The sequence below is a fragment of the Syngnathus typhle genome, linkage group LG7, assembly GCF_033458585.1.
Source record: "Syngnathus typhle isolate RoL2023-S1 ecotype Sweden linkage group LG7, RoL_Styp_1.0, whole genome shotgun sequence".
NCBI lineage: Eukaryota > Metazoa > Chordata > Actinopteri > Syngnathiformes > Syngnathidae > Syngnathus > Syngnathus typhle.
Window position 1 is genome coordinate 2243201 of NC_083744.1, and position 25375 is coordinate 2268575.

The window sequence follows — 25375 nt, forward strand, 5'->3', positions numbered from 1 at the left end:
GTGAGCAACTGAGGAGCAGTCGTCAATTTGTTTCGTTTTACATTGTCCTAAAATAGAAAAGCATGGTCGATAAAGTGTGGAGGAAGTTAGCATTGCACAACTCAGCCGTCACAGTTTCATAATTTGCATAGAAATAAAAGCAGCGATCCTTAACAAACAAGCATGTGTGATGCAACTGGCTGAGGTCGTCAAGGGTACACCCGTCACACGTCATTTTTGCATGTTTAATTAATGCATCATGCAAAAGATGAGCTACCATTAGTTTCACACGTATGTAATCTACCACCAGCCACAAAAGGGACTCTACCTTCATAGCATATTCATCTTGGTGAGCGGTGAATCTTGCAGGTGTTGATGTCAGCACCGGTATTATTTCAAAGTCCTGCGTTGGAATGCTGCCCCCAGCGGTGGGCGAGGGACAGTCTTCTACGATTGTGTCATCCGCCCCCGCGGCCAGATCCATGTAGCCCGCAAAATCACCGGGTACCATGACCTCTGGCTCCAGATTGAGCAATGTCAGCGGCAGATAAGCGTGGCATGTCCATACCGTTTTCAGGGTGACGCGCGCATGCGTCGTCAAACAGGTCGATGGCAGGAAACGAGGACCAGTGTTCATGCTGCTCCACCCCGTTTGCTAAGCGGCTTCCGCCGCCGAACCCTTGGGTCGCAGGGAGGGTTGCCGGACTCTCAAACACCTCGAAGGTTGATGACGAAGCTCCAAAGAGACGATCGAACCGTTGATCGTCGTAGCACAGCGGCGATAAGAGGTCGTTCACCCTCTCAGCTGTCCGTGACGTCGTGACGCTAGGTTCGGGTGTAGGAATCGGCAGGATGTCAAACCCCTCTGGTGCTGACCACGCTGCAGCCGGCGATAAGGCGGATCGCGACCCCCAGCCGGGGCGTTTAGTCGTGGAGATACGATGAAAGCTGTGTCGGTCTGGTTTGTCTTTGTGCCAGAGTTGTCAGGGCTGGACCAGAGTATGATCATACAACGTGGTACGGTTTGCACACCTCTGGAAAGCTTTTCTCCTGGCCCGTTCTCCATAGGTGCAAAACTTGGTAAAAGTCGTCTGGCGGGTCTTTTTTGAGCCATCTTCTTCTTATATCTCTGACGTGTAGAGCGGTCTCTCTCTTGGTGGTAGTTGTGAAAGCTGTGTCCGAAAGCCCGCTCTTATACAGTTTAGATAGGTATGCTAATGATTGATTGATTGATTGATTGAATATTTATTGACCCCCAGGGGTGGGGGAATTCAGGCCCCAGCAGTATCCATACCACAGAGTGGGTATACAAAAGACACACAGATGACATGAGCGCAACTCAATAGGCTCTCATAAGGCTGCCACAGAACGGCGCCACAAAGAAAGCCAGAAAGTGCTCAAGATAAAAGCCATCAAAGCAAATCAAAGCTAAAAGACAAAGGAAACACGAGAACACCCCAAAACACATAACATTAGGACGCGCAAACCCCTCCACAATGATAAGGTGATGACTCACAGAGGGGTGTTTTACAGAACATCCCAAGTTAGTTGGAATTGGGGTTTATAGTTCACCTTGGCTTGGTCAGTAGATCTGGAAAAACTATATGCAGAATCTTAACAGGAGTAAAGTTTATATTCTTATCAATATATGCACCTATCATATTAAGGACACAACATTAACATTTATTTTGAAATGACACAACGTGGAAGTCACCCAAGCATCATGGAATAAATTGCGTTCAGCTGGAGGTTGCACTGGAACTACATAGGACCTGTGAATGACTGTAAATCAAAAACATACTGTAGCTTGTTCATTTCCCAAAAAGTAAAAACAATTGTGTAATGTCAAAGCATCCCGCACACCAACATGCATGTTGGGATGATCGTTTGCTCTATTCAGAGTCTACAGGTGCAAAGTCTCTCATCATGTACATTTGGCAGTTGGTAGGCAGAAGGCCATAGTTGAAGGAGACACCTGGATATCTGTGAAAATAGGACGGTATGCAGCTTGCAGAGGGGTGGTACTCTGTTGCAGAAGCTCCAGTACGGACACTCTTGTGTCCCTGGAGACGTCACCACGGATGTCCAGCAACACAGACACGTGCTCTTCACTGCAACATCAAAAGAGACATAATTCTTTTAGTAGTTTTTCCTAGCATTCACATTCGAGTTTCTCTTTTCTTTTTGGTCTTCAACCATGGCTGACAAAAGCAGATTTTACTGACCCGACGTCGGGATATTTTGTTGCAAGTTCAGACACCTCAAGAGGGAGCATGCTGGGGTCTTGAAGTTTGATGAAATCAGCCAAGACTGGAAGTAAGGTCAATGGTTCCATTTCAGATTGTAACCCATCACCTGCCTTTAAAGATATTTGAGGTCAGTCTTACAATTAAGTCCAGACATAATAGAAACATTCTCACATACACGGGAATATCAAAGTCAAAGTCAAAGTCTGCTTTATTGTCAACTTCTTCACATGCCGAGACACACAAAGAGATCGAAATTACGTTTTCTCTATCCCACGGTGATAAGACATATTACATGATAGACATACAAGTAAACGACGCAATATAAAAAACAAGAAGGCACAAACAGTAAATAATAAGTAATAATAAATAATAAATAAACAGATAACACAACAAATAAGAGCCAGTGTGCATACAGACAGTCAAAGTACAGGATGCTACGCAGAACGGGGAAGCGAGTTCAGGATCCTAACAGCCTGGAGTATGAAGCTGTTAGAGAGTCTGGTGGTGCGGGAGCGCAGGCTTCTGTACCTCTTCCCAGAGGGCAGAAGCTCGAACAAAGAGTGAGCGGGGTGACTCACATCACTCACAATCGTGGTCGCCTTGCGGGTGAGATGGGAGGTGTAAATGTCCTTCAAGGAGGGGAGCGAAGCACCAATAATCTTACCAGCCGTGTTCACTATGCCCTGCAGGGCCTTCAAGTTGTAGTCAGTGCAGCCGCCACCCCAAACAGCAATACAGCTGGAGAGGACGCTCTCAATGGTGCCGCGGTAAAATTCATCACTTACAACCATAATCAACATTTATATTGTGTATGTGTGTGCATACGCACGCACGCACGCACACGTACACACACGCATGCACACACACACACACAAACAGTGTGGGCCATAAGTTTCCATACATAGGAAATACTCGATCTGCTGAAACCAATTTATCCAGGCAAACGTCATGTACATTTATGGCACTCTGTGTAATTGCTGGCAGTATCCGAGCTATTGTTTCTTCATCTGTGGCCCTACGTTTTGAACCACTTCATGGTCCGATCGATCGATTGTCTGTCCATCCGCCTGGACTATAAGCCTCACCTGATTATTAGCCTCACCAGCAAAATTAGGGGAACATCTTGTTTTTATCATACATAAGCCGCACCGTACTAAAAGCCGCATGTGCCCACGAGTTATTTACAAAGAAAGACGGCACACAGAAGGAGTTTTCAAAGTTTTAATAACAGACCTTAACTTTTCTTCCAAACAATGCCTTTCACACAGCACTAATAGGGCTGGATAAAAAAAACATACCAGTAAAAGTCACTGACTGAGTATATGTATATCCCTCTGTGAGTCATCACCTTATCTTGGTGGAGGGGTTTCCGTGTCCCAATGATCCTAGGACCCATGTTGTCTGGGGCTTCATGCCCCTGGGAGGGTCACCCATGACAAAAGGGTCCTAGGTGAGGGGCCAGACAAAGCACGGCTCACACAAACCCCTTATGAAGAAAAATATGAATGGACTGGAGACAGGTCTGGAGGTGGGGCTTGAAGGCGAGCATCTGGTGGCCGGGCCTTTGCCCATGGGGCCCGGCCGGGCACAGCCCAAAAAAGGAACGTGGGTCCCCCCCTACCCATGGGCTCACCACCTGTGGGAGGGGACAAAGGGGTCGGGTGCTAAGTGAGCTGGGCGGTGGGTGGCCAAAGGCGGGGACCTTGGCGGTCCAATCCGCGGCTGCAGAAGCTGGGTCTTGGGACATGGAATGTCACCTCTGGCTTTACAGGAGTCCGAGCTGGTGTGCTAGGCAGAAAAGTTCCGACTAGACATAGTCGAACTTGCTTCCACACACAGTTTGGGCTCTGGTACAAACCCTATTGAGAGGGGCTGGACTCTCTCCCACTCTGGAGTTGCCCACGATGAGAGGCGTCGAGCAGGTGTGGGCATATTTGTTGTCCCCCGGCTGGGCGCCTTCACATTGGGGTTTATCCCAGTGAACGAGAGGGTAACCTCCCTCTGCTTTCGGGTGGGGGGGGACGGTTCCTGACTGTTGTTTGTGTCTATGCACCAAACACCAGCTCAGAGTACCCACCATTTTTGGAGTCCTTGGAAGAAGTGCTGGAGAGTGCTCCTTCTGGGGACTGCATCGTTCTACTGGGTGGCTTCAATGCTCACGTGGGAAATGACAGTGAGACCTGGAAGGGCGTGATTGGGAGGAATGCCCCACCTGATCTGAACCCGAGCAGTGTTCTATTATTGGACTTCTGTGCTCAACACGGATTGTCAATAATGAACACCATGTTCAAATATAAGGGTGTCCATGTGTGCACTTGGCACCAGGACACCCTAGGCCGCAGTTTGATGATCGACTGTAGTCGTGTCATTGGATTTGTGGCCGCATCTTTTGGACACTCGGGTGAAGAGAGGGGCAGAGCTGTCAACTTATCACCACCTGGTGGGTTGGCTCCGATGGTGGGGGAAGATGCCGGTCCGGCCTGGCAGACCCAATTGTACTGTGAGGGTCTGCTGGGAAGGTCTGTCAGAATCAGCTGTCAGGAAGATCTTTAACTCCCACCTCCAGCGGAGCTTTTTCCACGTCCCGGAGAAGGTGGGGGACATTGAGTCCGAGTGGACCATATACCGTGCCTCCATTATTGAGGCAGCCGACCGGAGCTGTTTTCATAAGGCGGTCGGCGCCGCTTCAGCAGTTGCTGAGGCAAAAACCCGGGCGTGGGAGGAGTTTGGCGAGGCCATGGAGAATGACTTCCGGACGGCTTCGATGATATTCTGGTCCACCATCTGGCGTCTCAGGAGGGGAAGCAGGGCACCATCAACACTGTTTACAGTGGAGATGGCGTGCTGCTGACCTCGACTCGGGACGTCGTGAGTCGGTGGGGAGAATACTTCGAAGACCTCATCAATTCCATCAACATGCCTTCAATTGTGGAAGCAGGGCCTGGAGACTCTGAGGTGAACCATCCAATCTCTGGGGTCGAAGTCACTGAGGTAGTTAAAAAACTCCTTGGAGGCAAGGCCCTAGAAGTGCAGGAGATTCACCCGTAGTTCAAGATTCAAGATTCAAGAGTTTTTATTCGCCATGTTTGAGCGTGCCAAACAAGGAATTTGACTTCGGTAAAAACACACCCTCTGTTCAACATTTAGGTGAGTAACAACATTCAGGACATGTGAATAATGGCAAAAACAGTGTAGACAAATTCAAAAAGGTGTGAAGAGCAGGATGTTATTGCACAGTAATGTCTCTGAGACTCTATGAGTGGTGTGAGTTCATCAGAGCAACAGCCTGGGGGAAGAAGCTGTCTCTGTGTCTGCTGGTTTTGGCGTACCGAGCTCTATAACGCCGTCCGGAGGGGAGTAGTTCAAACAGACTGCAACCTGGGTGAGAAGGGTCTGTAGAGATGTTCCTTGCCCGATTCCTGGTCCTGGACAGGTACAAGTCTTGGATAGATGGGAGGTTGATTCCAATGATCTTTTCTGCAGTCCTGATTGTCCGTTGTAGTCTGTGCTTGTCTTGTTTGGAGGCCGATCCAAACCAGACAGTGATGGAGGTGCAGAGGACAGACTGGATGATGGGACTGTAGAAGGTCTTCAGAAGCTCTCGCGGCAGGTTGAACTTCTTGAGCTGTCTCAGGAAGTACAGCCTCTGCTGGGCCTTCTTCCGGACAGAGTCTATGTGGCCGGTCCATTTCAGGTCCCGAGAGATTGTGGTTCCCAGGAACTTGAAGGTGTCTGTGGAGAGAGTAGTATTACTGCGGATAGTGAGGGGTAAAAGTGGTGAAGGGTCTCGCCTGAAATCCACTGTCATCTCCACGGTCTTGAGCGGGTTCAGCTCCAGATGGTTTTGACTGCACCAGTGGACCAGCCGCTCCACCTCCTGTCTGTACGCAGTCTCATCACCGTCCTGGATCAGTCCGATGAGAGTGGTGTCGTCTGCATACTTCAGGAGCTTCTTAAAGGCTCTAGATGTTGTGGGGCTGTCCTGGCTGACACGCCTCTACAACATTACGTGGACATCGGGGATGGTGCCTCTGGATTGGCAGACTGGGGTGGTAGTTCCCCTCTTTAAGAAGGGGGACCGGAGGGTGTGTTCCAACTACAGAGGAATTACACTCCCAGGTTATATCTTTTCAGGCGTGCTGGAGAGGAGGGTCCGTCGGTAGGTCAGAGCTCGGATTCAGGAGGAGCAGTGTGGTTTTCATCCTTGCCATGGAAAAGTGGATTAGCTCCATACCCTCAGCAGGATCCTTGAGGGTGCATGGAAAAGTCAAAGTCTGCTTTATTGTCAATTTCTTCACATGTCAAGACACACAAAGAGATCAAAATTGCGTTTCCTACTATCCCACGGTGAGAAGACATATTACACCCAATTGGTCCACGGACAAACAAAAAAGAGCAATGAATAAATAAGAGCAACATGGTTGAAATGGAGCAATTGTGCATACAGCAGAGAGTCAGTATATAGCGCAAAAGTACAGGTGTAGTGCAAATGGAGTAGTGCAAGGCAGCCAACGTGACCCAAAAGGCCAGGACATTATGCAGCCGAGGGTGGAGGGGGGAGAGAGTTCAGGATCCTAACAGCCTGGAGTATGAAGCTGTTGATGAGTCTGGTGGTGCGGGAACTAGGGGTGTAACGATTCATCGATACACATCGATTAATCGATATAATGCTCTACGATTTATTGGCATCGATGCTAAACATAAACATCGATTTATATCGCTGTGTTTGACCTCGGACATTAGACGCGACTTTATTTTGAAATCCAGTTCATTGTTGCTTGCTTCCTCTTTCCGGGAGCAGTGCGCGCGGCGTTGTTGTGTTGTGAGCAGAGCAGGCACGTGAAAGGGGAGTCGACAACTAGTACGCGGCTCCTGGGCTGGTGCTATGACTAGTGTCCAGAAAGACGAGGAAATTTGCTCCCCTTTAGGCTTTAAGTCATTCGTTTGGAAGCACTTTGGATTCCAAAGAAAAGATGGCTCAACGGACAAGACACGTGCAGTTTGTAAATCCTGCCATGCGGTGATCAAATATTCAGGGACCACAAATCTCGCCGCACATTTAAAGAAAAAACACGACATCAAAGTTCAGTGTTAAAATAAGCACTTTGTATACTACAAAAGTTTGCAGTACCTTGTTGATTTTGCGTATGAATTGTTATAAATCAGGATATTGTTCTATATTTTTTATTAAAAAAAAAAATCGATCGTAGAGCACTATATCGCGATATATCGTGAATGAATCGCAGCAGGCTTTAAGATATCGGCAAATATCGTATCGTAGTTCTTTGTATCGATATGATATCGTATCGTGACAAAACCCGCGATTTACACCCCTAGCGGGAACGCAGGCTTCTGTGCCTCTTCCCAGAGGGCAGTAGATCAAACAAAGTGTGAGCGGGGCGCCTCACTTCACTCACAATCGTGGTCGCCTTGTGGGTGAGATGGGAGGTGTAAATGTCCTTCAGGGAGGGGAGTGAAGCACCAATAATCTTACCAGCCGTGGTCACTATGCGCTGCAAGGCCTTCATGTTGTATTCAGTGCAGCTACCACCCCAGACAGTGATACAACTGGAGAGGACGCTCTCAATGGTGCCACAGTAGAATGTAGTCATGACGGCCGGAGGAGCACTTGCTCGCCTGAGTTTCCGCAGGAAGTACAGGCGGCGCTGAGCTTTCTTTGCCACTGACGCGGTGTTTGCAGACCAGGAGAGGTCCTCACTGATGTGCACCCCCAGGAATCTTGTGCTGCTCACTCTCTCCACCACAGCACCGTTGATGGTCAGGGGCAGGTGTTGGGTGTAACCCTTCCGGAAGTCAACAACAATCTCCTTTGTCTTGTTGACGTTCAGCAGGAAGTTGTTGTCCCTGCACCACGCGGTCAGAAGGTCAACCTCCAACCTGTACTGATTCTCGTCGCCCTTGGTGATGAGATCCACCAGAGTCGTGTCGTCAGCAAATTTCACCATGCGGTTGTCGCTGTAGGTTGCAGTGCAGTCATGCGTCAGCAGAGTGAAGAGCAGCGGACTGAGCACGCAGCCTTGCATTGCATCTCTGCTTTTTGCAGACGACGTGGTGGTGTTGGCTACTTCAAACCGTGATCTCCAGCTTTCACTGGAGCGGTTCGCAGCTGAGTGTGAAGCGGTCGGCACGAGGGTCAGCACCTCCAAATCTGAGGCCATGGTCCTCAGTCAGAAAAGGGTGGAATGCCCTCTCCAGATTGGGCATGAGATCCTGCCCCAAGTGGAGGAGTTCAAGTATCTTGGGGTCTTGTTCACGAGTGAGGGCAGGATGGAGCATGAGATCGACAGGCGGATCGGTGCAGTGTTGGCAGTAATGCGGACTCTGTACCGGTCCGTTGTGGTGAAGAAAGAGCTCAGCCAAAAGGCACAGCTCTCAATTTAACGGTCGATCTACGCTCCTGCCCTCACCTATTGTCACGAGCTATGGGTTGTGACTGAAAGAACAAGATCCCGGATACAAGCGGCCGAAATGAGTTTCCTCGGGCGGGTGTCCGGGCTCTCCCTTAGAGGTGAGAAGCTCGGTCTTCCGGGAGAGACTCGGTTCCTTTCAGTAATGTCCGTCTTGATCTCGTTCTGTCTCTTCTTTGTGTGAATTATACGGCACTATTTGCCTGGCGGATGGACATGCGATCAACACACCACTTTTCTCCCCTGTGACTGTGTCACTAGGGGTGTAAATTGCGGGGTTTGTCACGATACGATATAATATCGATACAAAGAACTACGATACAATATTTGCCGATATCTTAAAGCCTGCTGCGATTCATTCACGATATATCGCGATATAGTCCTCTACGATCGATTTTTTTTTTAATAAAAAATATAGAACAATATCCTGATTTACAACAATTCATACGCAAAATCAACAAGGTACTGCAAACTCTTTATCTAGGAAATTACAAGAGTATTGTAGTATACAAAGTGCTTATTTTAACACTGAACTTTGATGTCGTGTTTTTTCTTTAAATGTGCGGCGAGATTTGTGGTCCCTGAATATTTGATCACCGCATGTCAGGATTTACAAACTGCACGTGTCTTGTCCGTTGAGCCATCTTTTCTTTGGAATCCAAAGTGCTTCCAAACGAATGACTTGAAGCCTAAAGGGGAGCAAATTTCCTCGTCTTTTTGGTAGGGATGGGCGATACCAATGATTTTGGAATCGATCCGATACCAAGTATTTCCTACCCAAAATACCCGATATTCGATCCGATATCGATACCGGAAGTGTAATTTCCCGCCAAAAAAACAATTTAAAAGCAGTGGCATTCTTGCTCTTGGAGAGTCATCTATTGAATTTTGTAGAAAAAAGTATTACGTCATGTACATGAATTATTAACCTTTTTAGACATTAGTGCATTAGTGGAAGATGCATATTAATAGTATAACTTTAATAAAAAGGAGCTATTCTTTACTTTTCTCTCTCTCTCTCTCTGTTGTTGGGAAAAAGTTTTGTCTTTTAGTATAATCTAAAAAGAGACATGGTACCAACAGAGATGCAGGGCTTAATCGTCATGAGCAGCAAAACTATCAATTTGTAAAGCCACTGGATACTTACATTTAATATTGTAATACTTTAGTGTTGTTTATAGGAAGTGGAGTTACAAATAAAACATATGGCGTTCGACCACAAATTGAAAAGGGGAAAACTTTATTTATAAATGACTGACTAAAGCGTAGTGATTATTGCTTCAAATAGCACATCAACCACAAATGCTTACGATTTTTGGTTAGCACCTGATACCTGGATATGTCTTGCCTTTCTGAAACGCTGCTTCTAAGGTACTTTGGTACCTTAGCCTCGGTGTGGCTGCAGGGTTTTCCGTCGCTGCCTTAGTGTCTGCGGCACGTTTCAACTGCAGCTCATCATGAACCATGGGGTGAATTTTGCTTAAATGTTTTGTCAAGTTTGTGGTGTTGCCACAATATTTAATTGTTTTGTGACATATTTCACATTTTGCCTCGTTGTTATTAAGTAAAATATAATATTCCCAAACCAGACTTCTCTTGCGTTCGAACTGGGCCGCCGCCGTGGCCATGCTTGTTTGTGTTTGTTTGGATTGGAACGGGGGGCGGAGGAGGAGGGCTTGGCTTGTGAGAAAAGGGGGCGGGAGCAGAGCAGGACACGCCGGTGCAGCAGGCGGAAGGAAAAGTAGTGCTAGCATGAGTGCAAGTCGTCAAATTGGAGCAGAAAAAAATGAGGAAAAATATAATTAAATAATTGTAAGTATTAGGGGTGTAACGATACATCGATACACATCGATTAATCGATATAATGCTCTACGATTTATTGGCATCGATGCTAAAGGTAAACATCGATTTATATCGCCGTGTTTGACCTCGGACATTAGACGCGACTTTATTTTGAAATCCAGTTCATTGTTGCTTGCTTCCTCTTTCCGGAAGCATGGAGCAGTGCACGGCGTTGTGTTGTGAGCAGAGCACGCATGTGAAAGGGGAGGCGACAACTAGTACGCGGCTCCTGGGCTGGTGCTATGGCTAGTGTCCAAAAAGACGAGGAAATTTGCTCCCCTTTAGGCTTCAAGTCATTCGTTTGGAAGCACTTTGGATTCCAAAGAAAATATGGCTCAACGGACAAGACACGTTCAGTTTGTAAATCCTGCCATGCGGTGATCAAATATTCAGGGAGCACAAATCTCGCCGCACATTTAAAGAAAAAACACGACATCAAAGTTCAGTGTTAAAGTAAGCAATTTGTATACTACAATACTCTCGTAATTTCCTAAATAAAGAGTTTGCAGTACCTTGTTGATTTTGCGTATGAATTGTTATAAATCAGGATATTGTTCTCTATTTTTTATTTAAAAAAAAAAAAAAAATCGATCGTAGAGCACTATATCGCGATATATCGTGAATGAATCGCAGCAGGCTTTAAGATATCGGCAAATATCGTATCGTCGTTCTTTATATCGATATTATATCGTATCGTGACAAAACCCGCGATTTACACCCCTAGTAAGTATCGATATTTTAGCTAGGGAGATCGATACTCAAAAATAAGCAGCCTGGATCGATATATCGATATTTTGGTATCGATCCGCCCATCCCTACTTTTTGGACACTAGCCCTAGCACCAGCCCAGGAGCCGCGTACTAGTTGTCGACTCCCCTTTCATGTGCCTGCTCTGCTCACAACACAACAACGCCGTGCGCACTGCTCCCGGAAAGAGGAAGCAAGCAACAATGAACTGGATTTCAAAATAAAGTCGCGTCTAATGTCCGAGGTCAAACACGGCGATATAAATCGATGTTTACGTTTAGCATCGATGCCAATAAATCGTAGAGCATTATATCGATTAATCGATGTGTATCGATGAATCGTTACACCCCTAATATATATATATATATATATGGTGTAAATACAATATATATATATATATATATATATATGCGCATATATATATACCGTTTTTTTCCGTGTATAGTGCGCAAAATTTAACTAATTTATTGTCCTAAAATCTGGAGTGCGCATTATACATGGGTACAAAAAAAATGTATTTTTTATTTATTTATTTATTTATTTTAAAAGTCATGGTACAACAAAACCAACAACAGGACTGACCGACAAAGTCGTGGAACAAAAAGACAGGGTGACATTACCAAAGACAGGAACAGAAACCACATCATGACAGTAACACATGCAATGATCCGACGGTGAGCGAGGGGCAGACAGGACTTAAATACAAAACACGTTACATCGATTGAGGTGACACAGGAAGAGAGGGGCGACGCGAACAGAAACTATGGCAACCTAGACACATAGCAAAACTGGGGACGAGACATGACAAATCTCCCTCGAAATAAAACTTGAAATCACCTTTCTTCTTGTTTGTTGTCAATCGCGCATCGCATTCAGCCATCCTGCTCAACACACTTAGTCAGTAAAATTCATAATTGACGACACATCGTTTGATGCGATGGTGCAATCCTTGATGGTGTGTTATTGTCAAATATTGTTTGTTTTTTAATCTCCATCGCGGACCGGACGTCATACGACATTACAGATGCGCAGAACGGATGCGCAAGACACGTCAGCTATATAAAGAGCGAGAGTTGTTTTCTTCCTATTAGTTTCAATTCACAGTTTCAATCAGCAAATAACAAAATGCGTATTACATGTAATATTTTATTTCACAACACTTTGCCTTGTTCCTTTCGTCTCTGCTGTTCACTTCAAACACGCTCCATGCGACCGCAATGCTCTCTTATCAGACGCTTGCTCGTTTGCTGTCACAATGTACCCTACACAAATCCGAAACATTTGTTGCGGCTCCGAGTCACGACGAGGGGCAAGTTTTGGTTTCCAAGGGTGTTTTTATTCCTCTTCAACGTCTCTCCCATACAGAGACGCCTTTTTCACGTCCGCACGCCTTTTTCACATGCGCGCACGGAGCGCGATGGTGCGTTTACGGGCAGTCGGAGAAATCAACGCCAACAAAAAAAATTACATCTAGCCTAGTTAAGACCATACCAAAGACTATAAAAATGGGACCCATTGCCTCCCTGCGTGTGTGACGATCATTGGGACTTAAAAAAAATAAATAAATAAATAAATAAAAAATTCATAAAAATTGGGTGCGTATTATACATGGGTACAGGCTTTTTTCCAGCATCAGCATGCCATTTTTAGGGTGCGTATTATACATGGGGGCGCACTATACACGGAAAAAAACGGTATATTGTATTTACACCATTAACAGGATAGGATGATTAATTAACTGACCACACCATGGAAAATTTCTTGAAACTGCTGGTCATCCTTAACCATCTGCTGAGTTAATTTCCTCCTTTCCTCAGCACTGCGACATACCAGCCTCTTCTGCATCAATGCTTTGACATACTCCACCACTGTCAACCACTGGGCTTCCTCCTGCAGACGCTGTATATAGACATACAAGATCATTAAATGTGAGTTTTAAAACTTTTGTAAGCATGCAATCACTAAATGAGGCACATTTAATAAGAGTTATCTTTCACTTAATCCTATTTTTGATTAATTTGTTGGACAGATTCTGGAAAACTAAATTATAGAATAATCTTTGCGATAGGCATGTTATCAGTTTGCAACACACGCATGCACACACGCACACACACGCACATACGCACACACTCGCACATATACATATACATCCATCCATTTTCTATACCGCTTGTCCCCACGGGGTCGCGTGCATGCTGGAGCCTATCCCAGCAGTCATCGGGCAGTAGGCAGTGGACACCCTGAACCGGTTGCCAGCCAAGCGCAGGACACATACAGTAGAGACAAACAACCATCCGCACTCACACCTAGGCGCAATTTAGAGTGCTCATTTGGCCTACCAAGCATGTTTTTGGGATGTGGGGGGAAACCGGATTGCCCGGAGAAAACCCACGCAGGCACGGGAGAACTTGCAAACTCCACACGGGGAGGAATCGAACCCGCACCTTCCTAACTGTGAGGCAGACGTGCTAACCAGTGCCCCACCAAGCCGCGCTGATATATATTACATATTTATAATTATAATACTGATAATGTGAATATGTAAATCGACAACATTGCCAGTCAAAGCACATCTTAGAAACCCTCTGATGATGGCAATGACTGGACTACATGTTCCTGTACTGCAAGTCATTAGGCCTTCCTGCATAGTCAGGCCTGGAGGTGGGGCTCAATGATGAGGTAACATGGGTTTCCTTTCAATGGACTCACTACTTATGAGTGGATAGAAGCTGGGTGTCAGTCGAAGGCGGAAACCTTAGTGGAGGTTGGTTCCAGGGACGTGGTGTGTCAGCTCTGTTGCAAGAAAAGACCCTCAGCAGGTATTTGCGGTCAGGAAGTACTGACTAGGTAGTTGGGCTTTCTTTCCTTGACACCCATCTTGGGCTCAGGTACCAGTCCTTTTAAGAGGGTTTGTACTTTGTACTCTCTTGCACTCTGGAGCTGCTACCAGCGAGATGCACCAAGTCGATGTTGGTACTCTAGACCAGTGGTCCAAACCCCCGGGCCGCGGACCGGTACCAGTCTATGGATCATTTAGTAACGGGCCGCACAAGAAAGAATAAATAACTTGCATTATTTTAAACCTCAGTGACATGTACATAACATTACTCATTTTATGTTGTTGGCATGATGTTATGAGGATGTTGCAAGTTAAGTTGCATAGAATATACAGTGGATTCACGTTCAGTATTATATTATACGGTGGTGTTCGCATACAGAATTCCCTCATGGAACAAAGGGTTGAAGGCCAAGTTGGGATAGTGTGTTACGGACTTCCGTTGTTGTTCTGCTACATGATTGGCTGAAAAGCACGATGATTGTAGTTCAAACATGAAAATTTTTTGCGAAAACATCCATGAACAATGTGCAGTCGGGGATTATTTGATTTATTGACGCATTTGATTTTATATTTCCCCTCCATGAGTCGTCACCTTATTGTGGTGGAGTGTTTGCGTGTCCCTATTAGGAGCCTAGGAGCCATGTTGTCTGGGGCTTCATGCCCCTGATAGGGTCACCCATGGCAAAAGGGTCCTAGGTGAGGGGCCAGACATTGTTTTCAGAAGTTTTCTTCGCAAAAATCGTGACAATATCAAACACCGGTCTGTCAAAATATTTTCTGACAGTAATCCGGTCCGTGGTGCTAAAAAGGTTGGGGACTACTGCTCTATACCACCAGCTCAGTGCGTTGAGATTCACCCTGATGGACAAGAATGGACACGTCCTGACTTTTTTGTGCCAATATACCAGACAGCTCAAAGTAACCAGTTTATTCTTTTTCTGTGTGTGTGTCTTTACAGGGGGTGTGGGAAAGCACTCCTGCTTGGGACACGCTCGTTCTGAGGGACTTCAATGCTCATGAGGGCAATGACAGTTACAACTGAATGGACCTGATTGGGAATGCTCTCTCCGCCCAACCAGAACTCGAGCAGAGTTACTTTTTTGCTCGTCATGGATTGTCTATAACAAACACCATATTTACACTTGCACACTTGGCATCAGGACATCAAAGGCCACAGTTTGATGATAGTCTTTGTGGTGGTATTATCGGACTGACAGCCACGTCTTATTCACTTTGGTGAAAAGAGGGTCAGTGCTGTCAACCAATCACTACTTAGTCATGAATCCCACTTCATACGGGAGGTGATTAATTGGTTGATTGATTGATTGATTGATTGATTGATTGATTGATTGATTGAACTTTATTCATCCCACAGTGGTGAAATTCACTTGTCAGCAGCACATATGAGTGCAAGAATAATACAAGTGCAAAAAATAAAACAAGTGCCAAAATTTCAAAAAAAGGTGAATAACAGACAAGGACAAGTGCCGCTAGTAGAGATGAAACACATTAATTTTATCAGGCACCACGCATGTTGTAAAGTCTGACAGCAGAGGGAATGAAGGACCTGCGGAACCGTTCCTTCCTACACCGAGGGTGCAAAAGTCTGCCGCTAAAGGAGCTGCTCAGGGACCGCACAATCTCATGGAGGGCGTGAGAGGTGTTGTCCATGATGGATTTAAGCTTAATCAACGTCCTCCTCTTACCCACAACCTCAATGGAGTCCAGGGGACAGCCCAGGACAGAGCTCTCTCTTCTGACCATCTAATTCAGTCTCCCTCTGTCGCGGTCAGTACTGCCTCCACCCCAGCAGACCACAGCGTAGAGAATGGCTGAGGTCACCACAGAGTCATAGAAGGTCTGGAGGACAGTCCTGCACACACCAAAGGACCTCAGTCTCCTCAGCAGGTGGAGGCGACTCTGGCCCTTTTTGCACAGGGCGTGGGTGTGATCAGTCCAGTCCAGTTTGTTGTTAAGGCGAACACCCAGGAATTTGTAGTTCTCCACTACCTCAATGTCCGATCCCTGGATGTTCACCGGAGTGAAGATGGGTGCTGTCCTCCCGAAGCTCACAATCAACTCCTTCGTCTTGCTGGTGTTCAGCTGAAGCTGGTTGAGCTCACACCAGCTGACGAAGTCCTTGATGACCGTCCTATATTCCAGATCGTTCCCCTCCGAGACATATCCAACAATGGCCGTGTCGTTGGAGAACATCTGGATGTGGCAGTGAGCGGTGTCGTGGGTAAAGTCTGAAGTGAACAGGGTGAAAAGGAAAGGAGAGAGTACCGTACCCTGGGGGACACTTGTGCTGCAGCGCACCACGTCGGACTCACAGCGATGTAACAGCACATACTGCGGCCGGTCGGTGAGGAAGTCCGTTGTCCATGCAGCCAGGCGCTGGTCCACACCCGCCTTCTCCATCTTCACCTTGAGCAGTGACGGCTGGATGGTGTTAAAAGCACCGGAGAAATCGAAGAACATGATCCTCCCAGTGCTCCTGTTGTCCTCCAGGTGAATCAGTGTTCTGTGCAGTAAATAGATCACTGCATCGTTCACCCCAACACCAGGCCGGTAAGCAAACTGCAGGGGGTCCAGCTGCGCTCCCACAAGTGAACACAGGTGACCCAGGATGATCCTCTCCATAGTCTTCATCAGGTGGGATGTCAAGGCAATTGGCCTGAAGTGGTTAGGCTTCTTAGGGCGCGGCACCTTCGGTACGGGGACCACGCAGGAGGTCTTCCACAGTACTTGGACCTTGTTCAGGCTCAGGCTCATGACGGTGCAATTACCGTTTTTTTCATGTATAATGCGTCCCCATGTATAATACGCACCCTAAAAATGGCATGTTGATGCTGGAAAAAAGCCTGTACCCATGTATAATACGCACCCAAATTTTGACTCCTACTTAAGTCCGTGAACATAAAAGTATTTCGGAAAAAAGATCATCTTTGGGAACAACCGGATGTTATTCTGCCGGTCAGTATCACTGCGCATGCGCTAGCATACTCGATAGCGAAGAAATGTTTCGGATTTGTGTAGGGTACATTGTGACAGCAAACGAGCAGGTGATCTAGCAAGCGTCTGATACGAGAGCATTGTGTTCGTATGGAGCGTGTTTGAAGTGAACAGCAGAGAAGAAAGCGCATCTATAATGGCGGCCTCCGTATGATATCCGGATTTAAAAAATAAAAAAATAAAAAAAATAAAATATTTTTTTGTACCCATGTATAATGCGCACCCCAGATTTTAGGACAATAAATTAGTTAAATTTTGCGCATTATACATGGAAAAAAACGGTAGTTCAAATGGGCTTTGCTCCCTGCCACGTGGCTAACTGGAGCTGTGGCCACGAGGAGGTAACTGTGTCATGGTGTCTATTCCCAAAGCCAATGGTGGGGTTCAGAGGTGAGGGGTGTTGTTAAAGCGAAGGAGTAATGAATCAGGCAGGGCAGCCAAGTGCAGAACAAACTTATTTTACTGAATAAAGGGGTAGAGGGGAGTGAGAGGCTGGAACTCCGGCAGAGCAGGTGCAGCAGCAGGTGCTTGGACGTGGCAGGTTGCTTGCCGGGAAGGAACAGACGGACAGACAGGCGGATGAGCAACCAGGTGTCATGGCGATGGGCATAGTTGAATTAGACTGGGGCAAGCTAAAGACGTAGTCTGGGACGGACAATAAGTCAGGCCGGGGAGCGTTCAGGATAGTCGGTCGTTCAGGCAGGCGAGGTGCTACGCAGAGACGTGGACAGGGACAGGCAATAGGTCAGGCCGGGCGAAGTTCATGAATGGTCGGGTAGGCAGGCAGAATCCGCAACAGGAGTCAGTTAGTGAACAGCCAGTGAGCAGGAACGGGTACCAACACAGATGAACTGACACGGAGTTCGGGCCCTTTTGGCCTGCGGGACTCTGGAAGAAGCTCTGGCATCAAAGTAGGGGGAATCAATGGAGAATGGAAACTCTGAAGAGAACTGTGTAGAGCAGGGTTCACCAACCTTTCTTAAACTGAGAGCTACTTCCTGGGTACTGATTAAGGCAAAGGGCTACCAGTTTGACACACTTCTGAAATAGCCAATTTGCGCAATTTGCCTTTCACTATGTTATTATTGTCATTTCCAGTTCACATGTGTGATTTTAACAAGAATAGCAAAAATACAGTCAAACCTTGGTTTTTGACCACAATCCGTTCCAGAAGGCGGTTCGAGAAGCGAATCGGTCGAATTACGAATCTATTTTTCCCATTACAAATAATGGAAAAAATTGTAATCCGTTTCAAGACAAAGAAACCCCCGCCTTTTTTAAGCATATTTTCATTTGCGCATATTTGTCCGATCGTGCAACTGCAGCGCACCGCGCAACCGTAGCGCGTCGCCCACCGCGCAACTGCACCGCGCTGGTCGCATTATTGTGACAGAGCCGTCGCTGAAATTTAGAAAATATTTTTAAAGTCCTGATGTACTTTCCTAATTTTAAGTGGACCTAAGTGCGCAGGGAGCTTAATTTTGTCCGATCGCGCAACCGCAGCGCACCGCCGAACGCGCAACAGTAGCGCTCTCTAACACTTTTGAAGACGTCACGCTATATAATTGGCTGCAAAAACAGTTTAAGATTGTGTTTGGTCTGTTTTGCGGAAATGGGATTGTAGTTCAAATATGAAAGATTTTTGAGAATAAAACTTCTAAAAACAATGTTGCCGTAGTAATGCTTTCGACATTTGATTTAGATTTGATTTGGTTTTTCTATAAGTGTTATTACCGCAAAAAATCGTGACTTCATCCAACACCGGTCCGTGAAAATATTGTCTGACAAAAATCCGGTCAGTGGTGCTAAAAAGGTTTAGGATCGCTGAATTGTGGGATCAATTATGTACTTAATCCACACATAGGGCGCACTGCATTATAGGGCGTATGCACGCCATGATTCACGGTAAACAAAGAAAAACGAAAACAGGAGCAAGACAGTTCAGTGAGTTCGGTTGTACTTAATTCTATCATTTAACCATGTACTATACTGTACTGTACTGTACTGTACTGTACTGTACTGTACTGTACTGTACTGTACTGTACTGTACTGTACTGTACTGTACTGTACTGTACTGTACTGTACTGTACTGTACTGTACTGTACTGTACTGTACTGTACTGTACTGTACTCACAGCAGGGACATGCGGTCAGAGGAGGTAAGGGAGGCCGTGCCTCCTCTGCCATCATGAAAAGGGGAAAAATCAAATTCAATTGTTTTTATTATGAAGTCATTTTCCTTTTAATTTCAGTAGTTAATTTCGCCTCTCCTCATCTCCTGTATCGGAATAAAACAGTTGGGCAAGTTCGCCATTAAACATGACATGTTCCGTTCCGCCATTGTCTCGTCGTCATCACGTTGCTCTTCAGCAATGATCCCGGCTTTCCAGAAAGCTTCAATTGTGCTTTGTAAGCATGTCTCTTTGTCGATGCTACTTTAGAGGCTATTAATGCTGTTTGGTTTGCACGAGCCGATCTTTATTTGACAATTTCGACCGAGGTATGTACATACACTATGTATTACGTAAAGTTCTCTGATTGGTTTACCACCTATGTCTACATATTTTACGCACAACGTAACGTCCTCAAAGCAACATTTACAGATTTATGAAGTTTAGTCCACATGAAAGGTACACCTTATAAAAAGGTGCTTCTTCGTTTTTTGTGAAAATTAAAGTGTGCCATATGGTTTGGAACATACAGTAAGTGAAATAGCGTTCCTCAGGTGACTTATCTAAGTATGCAAAGGAATAGCTACTGAGACCTGTCGGCAAGGCAGTTGAACATGGCTGTACAGGTCCAGATGATATTCCAGGATCTGGCAGAGTTTGGGAGTGGGCTCTCCCTGAATCAGCCAGGGCCGTGTCAGTAGGCCAGTGAGGAATGGCTTTAGGTCCAGCAGGAGCTGATCCATTGACAAGCGACAAGCCCTTTGTACTACTCGATCCAGAGCTGCCAATGGGTTGGGAGGAGCTCGTGAAAACGGTTCTGTTTCGCAGGATGACTGTTGCTGTTGAAGGTTCTCTGTAGATTTTCTGTGTAAAATATTAGAGCAAACCATTTGAGGGATGTAGCTTTTCTGTATAAAATATTAGAGAAAAACATTTGAGGGATCACAAGTTTTTCATTAGTCTGCAATAAAACTATTGAGTAAAAGGAATGCAATTTTTTTTGTTTTGAATTTTGAATCCCTCAAATGTTGAGTAACATTACAAGAGGACATTTTATCATACTGTTATGAAAAGAGCAAGATAATTATATATTATTAATAATATATTAGTTATATATTTTAAAACATTTTCCACCATTAATGTGACTTATGTACAACCTGTTTTACATAGTTAAAAAGAAGAAATGTTTTCTTGAGGGGAAATAAAAATAAACAACTGAGTTAATGTGTGCGCACATTTTTAAAACTGGGGATGCAGCTATGTACGTTCAGAATTAACCAATCACAAAACTATCACGTCAAATAGGAGTCAATACACAACAGCCATCATTTAAACTGCCTCTGATAAACCTCAAATAAAGTTATTCAATTTTAGTAGGCTTTTCCATGCAATTTTGTTTCTCATTTTACAGCAAGAAGCCATGGTCTGCAAAGACTTTCCAAGTGATCAGAGATGTCATTGTTCAAAAGGTGTCAACCAGGAGAAGTGTATAAAGGAAATTTGGCATTGAGTACACCCTTGAACTAAGGTTAAGTGGTGGCAGGTAAAATTTCAACCTCTGAAAACTGCATAAAACGATTTACCCTTTCATGGTTGACATCTGCTTTATTGTCAATCTCTTCACATGCCAAGACACACAAAGAAATCGAAATTACGTTTCCACTATCCCACGGTGACAAGACATAGTACACGACCTACATACAAGCAAACAACACAAAATAAAAACAAGAAGGCACAAACAATGAATAATAAGAGTGATGAATAAATAATAAATAAACAATAACAAAATGAATAAGAGGAGCAAAACGGAGCAAGTGTGCTTACAGCAGACAGTCAGAATATAGCGCAAAAGTACAGGATGCTACGCAGAAGGGGGGAGAGAGTTCAGGACCCTAACAGCCTGGAGTATGAAGCTGTTGGTGAGTCTGGTGGTGCGGGAGCGCAGGCTCCTGTACCTCTTCCCAGAGGGCAGAAGATCGAACGCAAGAAAGAGCAAGAAGCCACTCTGCAGCTAAAGTGCTCTGTCACATCCGTCCATTTCCTTTCATCCGTCACCAACATACGTAAATATGATGCGTTTTGAGAGGGTTTATGTAAGATGAATTGTTTATAGGTTGGTATATATTCAATTGAAATATGTAAGGGTTAATTTGACTTACATTTCCCCTGAAGTCCACATATGGGATACTGCTCCGCCGCCTATCCGAAATGAAGGTCCTTTAAACAGCCTGAAGGGTCGGCCCTCCTCGCTAAAAGTAAGAGGCTCCCAATCTTTGCAACAAGCCCACCTCCGGGGGTTGTCTTGCAGTTATTTATCTGAAATAACATTGAATGCGGCCGGCGACGCGCTGGCCTAATTTTTTTCATCCTTCGTGTTGTTACACCCAGCCACAGTACATCTATTAGGCATCTTTGCTGCCTTAACATTTTCAAGGGTTTTTTTTTTCCCCTTCCTGACAGTGTCGTTTGTGGCAGCCATCCAGCAGTTCTCTCTCTCTTTACTAAAACCTTCTCTTATCTTTGGCGTTATGGCGACTATTGCCTACTCAAGGGATTTTCTATTCGGCCTGAAAGCCTGGTCCCGGGTAGGTGTGGTTCCACACGCCTGTGGTGAGGAAGCCCTATCATGGCTGCAGAGCCATGGCTAAGCTAAAGGCTAAACTAACGGCAAGGCGGCTCCCTGAGAAGTGGCATTTTGAGCCTCCTGTCCTCTCTGTAATCCTGGCGAATGTCAACTCGCTGTAAAATAAGACTGATTAGCTGGCTGCGCTGATGATGACTGTGAAGTCCTTCAGAAAGTGCAGTTTGCTGTACTTCTGTGACACGTGGCTAACGGCGAGCGTACCGGATACTAGCATTGAGCTACATCATAGACCTCAAAGCCTGTGGGAAGAGTAAAGGTGGTGGTCTTGCTCTGTAGGTGAATGTTAGGTGGTGCCACCCTGAGCATGTGTGCATCAAGAGTTCCATCTGCTGCAGAGACAGAACTTTGGCGGTGAGTTATCTGCCCAGGGAGTTCGGACAAGCCATTGCTGTTCTTGTTTACGTTCCTCCGCGTGGCGACACGGGAGTAGCGTGTGACTCCATGGTTGCTGATCTGCAGACGCAGCACCCTGAAGCACTGCTGCTGATCTCTGGGGACTTAAATCTCCACCCCAGCAGACTACAGCATAGAGAATGGCTGAGGCAACTACAGAGTCATAGAATGTCCGGAGGAGAGCCCTGCACACACCAAAGGACCTCAGTCTCCTCAGCAGGTAGAGGCGACTCTGGCCCTTTTTGTACAGGGCGTAGGTGTGATCAGTCCAGTCCAGTTTGTTGTTAAGGCGAACACCCAGGAATTTGTAGTTCTCCACTACCTCAATGTCCGATCCCTGGATGTTCACCAGAGTGAAGATGGGTGCCTTCCTTCTGAAGCTCACAATCAACTCCTTCGTCTTGCTGGTGTTCACCTGAAGCTGGTTGAGCTCACACTAGCTGACAAAGTCCTTGATGACCGTCTTTTATTCCCGATCGTTCCCCTCCGAAACATATCCAACAATGGCCGTGTCGCCGGAGAACTTCTGGATGTGGCAGTGAGTGGTGTCGTGGGTAACAGGTCTGAACGGGTCTGAAGTGAACAGGGTGAAAAGGAAAGGAGAGAGCACCGTACCCTGGGGGACACCAGTGCTGCAGCGCACCACGTCAGACTCACAGCGATGTAACCTCACATACTGCGGCCGGTCGGTGAGGAAGTCCGTTGTCCATGCAGCCAGGCGCTGGTCCACACCCGCCTTCTCCATCTTCACCCTAAGCCAGTGATTCTTAACCTTGTTGGAGGCACTGAACCCCACCAGTTTTATATGCGCATTCACCGAACCCCTTCAAGACAGAGATGTTTTTACTGGTGCACAAAATGAGCCGTGCATAAACATCACCTTGTTCAAAGAATAAAACCAACACAATGCATGAATTCACAACAAATGACATACCAACAAATCAGTGTGACTTCTGCTGTTGCCTTTGCGAGACCAGTTCAGATATGCGAATTTATAAATCAGGTGTGTTTGGACCTCCGCAGTGGAGGCTCTGCCAAACCCCTGAAACCGACTCACCGAACCCCTAGGGTTCAACCGAACCCAGGTTAAGAACCACTGCCCTAAGCAGTGACGGCTGGATATTGTTAAAAGCACTGGAGAAATCGAAGAACATGATCCTCCCAGTGCTCCTGTTGTCCTCCAGGTGAAGCAGTGTTCTGTGCAGTAAATAAATCACTGCATCGTCCACCCCAACACCAGGCCGGTAAGCAAACTGCAGGGGGTCCAGCTGCGGTCCCACTAGTGACCGCAGGTAACCCAGGATGATCCTCTCCATAGTCTTCATCAGGTGGGAAGCCAAGGCAATAGACCTGGTGTCGTTAGGCTTCTTGGGGCGCGGCACTTTCAGTACAGGGACCACGCAGGAGGTCTTCCACAGTCTTCGGACCTTGTTCAGGCTCAGGTTGAACAGATACCTGACCACACCACTCAGCTGAGGTGAGTTATACTATGCGGGATAATATACATGAGGGACAAGTATGGATATGACTAGCTAAGTATTTACAATAAGGTGCAGTAGAACAAATATTTGCAGGTGGTACTAGAATGCTAATTATAAATACCGTTTTTTTCCGTGTATAATGCGCAAAATTTGACTAATTTATTGTCCTAAAATCTGGGGTGCGCATTATACATGGGTACAATTTAAAAAAATTTTTTTTTTAAATTTATTTATTTATTATTATTATTTTTAAATAATATTAATTAATTATAATAATTAATAATTAAAATAAATTAAAATAATAATTAATATTAATAATTATAAATAATTTAAATTATTTTTAAAGAAAATCATGGTACAACAAAACCAACAACAGGACTGACCGACAAAGACGTGGAACAAAAAGACAGGGTGACATTACCAAAGACAGGAACAGAAACCACATCATGACAGTAACACATGCAATGATCCGACGGTGAGCGAGGGGCAGACAGGACTTAAATACAAAACACGTTACATCGATTGAGGTGACACAGGAAGAGAGGGGCGACGCGAACAGAAACTATGGCAACCTAGACACATAGCAAAACTGGGGAGGAGACATGACAAATCTCCCTCGAAATAAAACTTGAAATCACCTTTCTTCTTGTTTGTTGTCAATCGCGCATCGCATTCAGCCATCCTGCCCAACACACTTAGTCAGTAAAATTCATAATTGACGACACATCGTTTGATGCGATGGTGCAATCCTTGATGGTGTGTTATTGTCAAATATTGTTTGTTTTTTAATCTCCATCCCGGACCGGACGTCATACAGAGGCAGTATGACTGCGCATGCGCACTATGGATCCGATGCGCAGAACGGATGCGCAAGACACGTCAGCTATATAAAGAGCGAGAGTTGTTTTCTTCCTATTAGTTTCAATTCACAGTTTATTTAGCAATTTCAATCAGCAAATAACAAAATGCGTATTACAGGTAATATTTTATTCCACAACACTTTGCCTTGTTCCTTTCGTCTCTGCTGTTCACTTCAAACACGCTCCATACGACCGCAATGCTCTCGTATCAGACAAGGCTTGCTCGACCACCTGCTCGTTTGCTGTCTGTCACAATGTACCCTACACAAATCTGAAACATTTGTTGCGGCTCCGAGTCACGACGAGGGGCAAGTTTTGGTTTCCAAGGGTGTTTTTATTCCTCTTCAACGTCTCTCACATACAGAGCCGCCTTTTTCACATGTCCGCACGCCTTTTTCACATGTCCGCACTGATCGCGGTGGTGCCTTTACGGGCAGTCGGAGAAATCAACGCCAACAAAAAAAATCCAGCCTAGTTAAGACTATACCAAAGACTATAAAAATGGGACCCATTGCCTCCCTGCGTGTGTGACGATCATTGGGAAAAATAAAAAATTGGGTGCGTATTATACATGGGTACAGGCTTTTTTCCAGCATCAACATGCCATTTTTAGGGTGCGTATTATACATGGGGGCGCATTATACACGAAAAAAACGGTATAGGGTTATAAATATGCAACATAGTGTCAGTATAACCAGATATGAACAGACATGTACAAGCAGAGTAAG

General features: G+C 45.7%; 1 protein-coding gene across 7 annotated transcripts in view; it reads right to left on the bottom strand.

Moving 5' to 3' along the window:
• Positions 1 to 1235: 1235 nt before the first annotated feature.
• exoc3l1 (exocyst complex component 3-like 1) overlaps positions 1236 to 25375 on the bottom strand; it is a 108175-nt gene continuing 84035 nt past the window's right edge. For 6 of the 7 annotated variants that reach the window (XM_061283840.1, XM_061283839.1, XM_061283838.1 and 3 more), the window contains 4 exons: positions 19863 to 20133; positions 12989 to 13144; positions 2205 to 2338; positions 1236 to 2090 (listed from right to left, as the gene is read on the bottom strand). In XM_061283840.1, coding sequence (XP_061139824.1) covers positions 1904 to 2090; positions 2205 to 2338; positions 12989 to 13144; positions 19863 to 20133 — 748 coding nt within the window. In that variant the 3' untranslated portion in view covers positions 1236 to 1903. The remainder of the gene's footprint in view (positions 2091 to 2204; positions 2339 to 12988; positions 13145 to 19862; positions 20134 to 25375) is intronic. The other variant, XM_061283841.1, reaches the window with a different exon arrangement.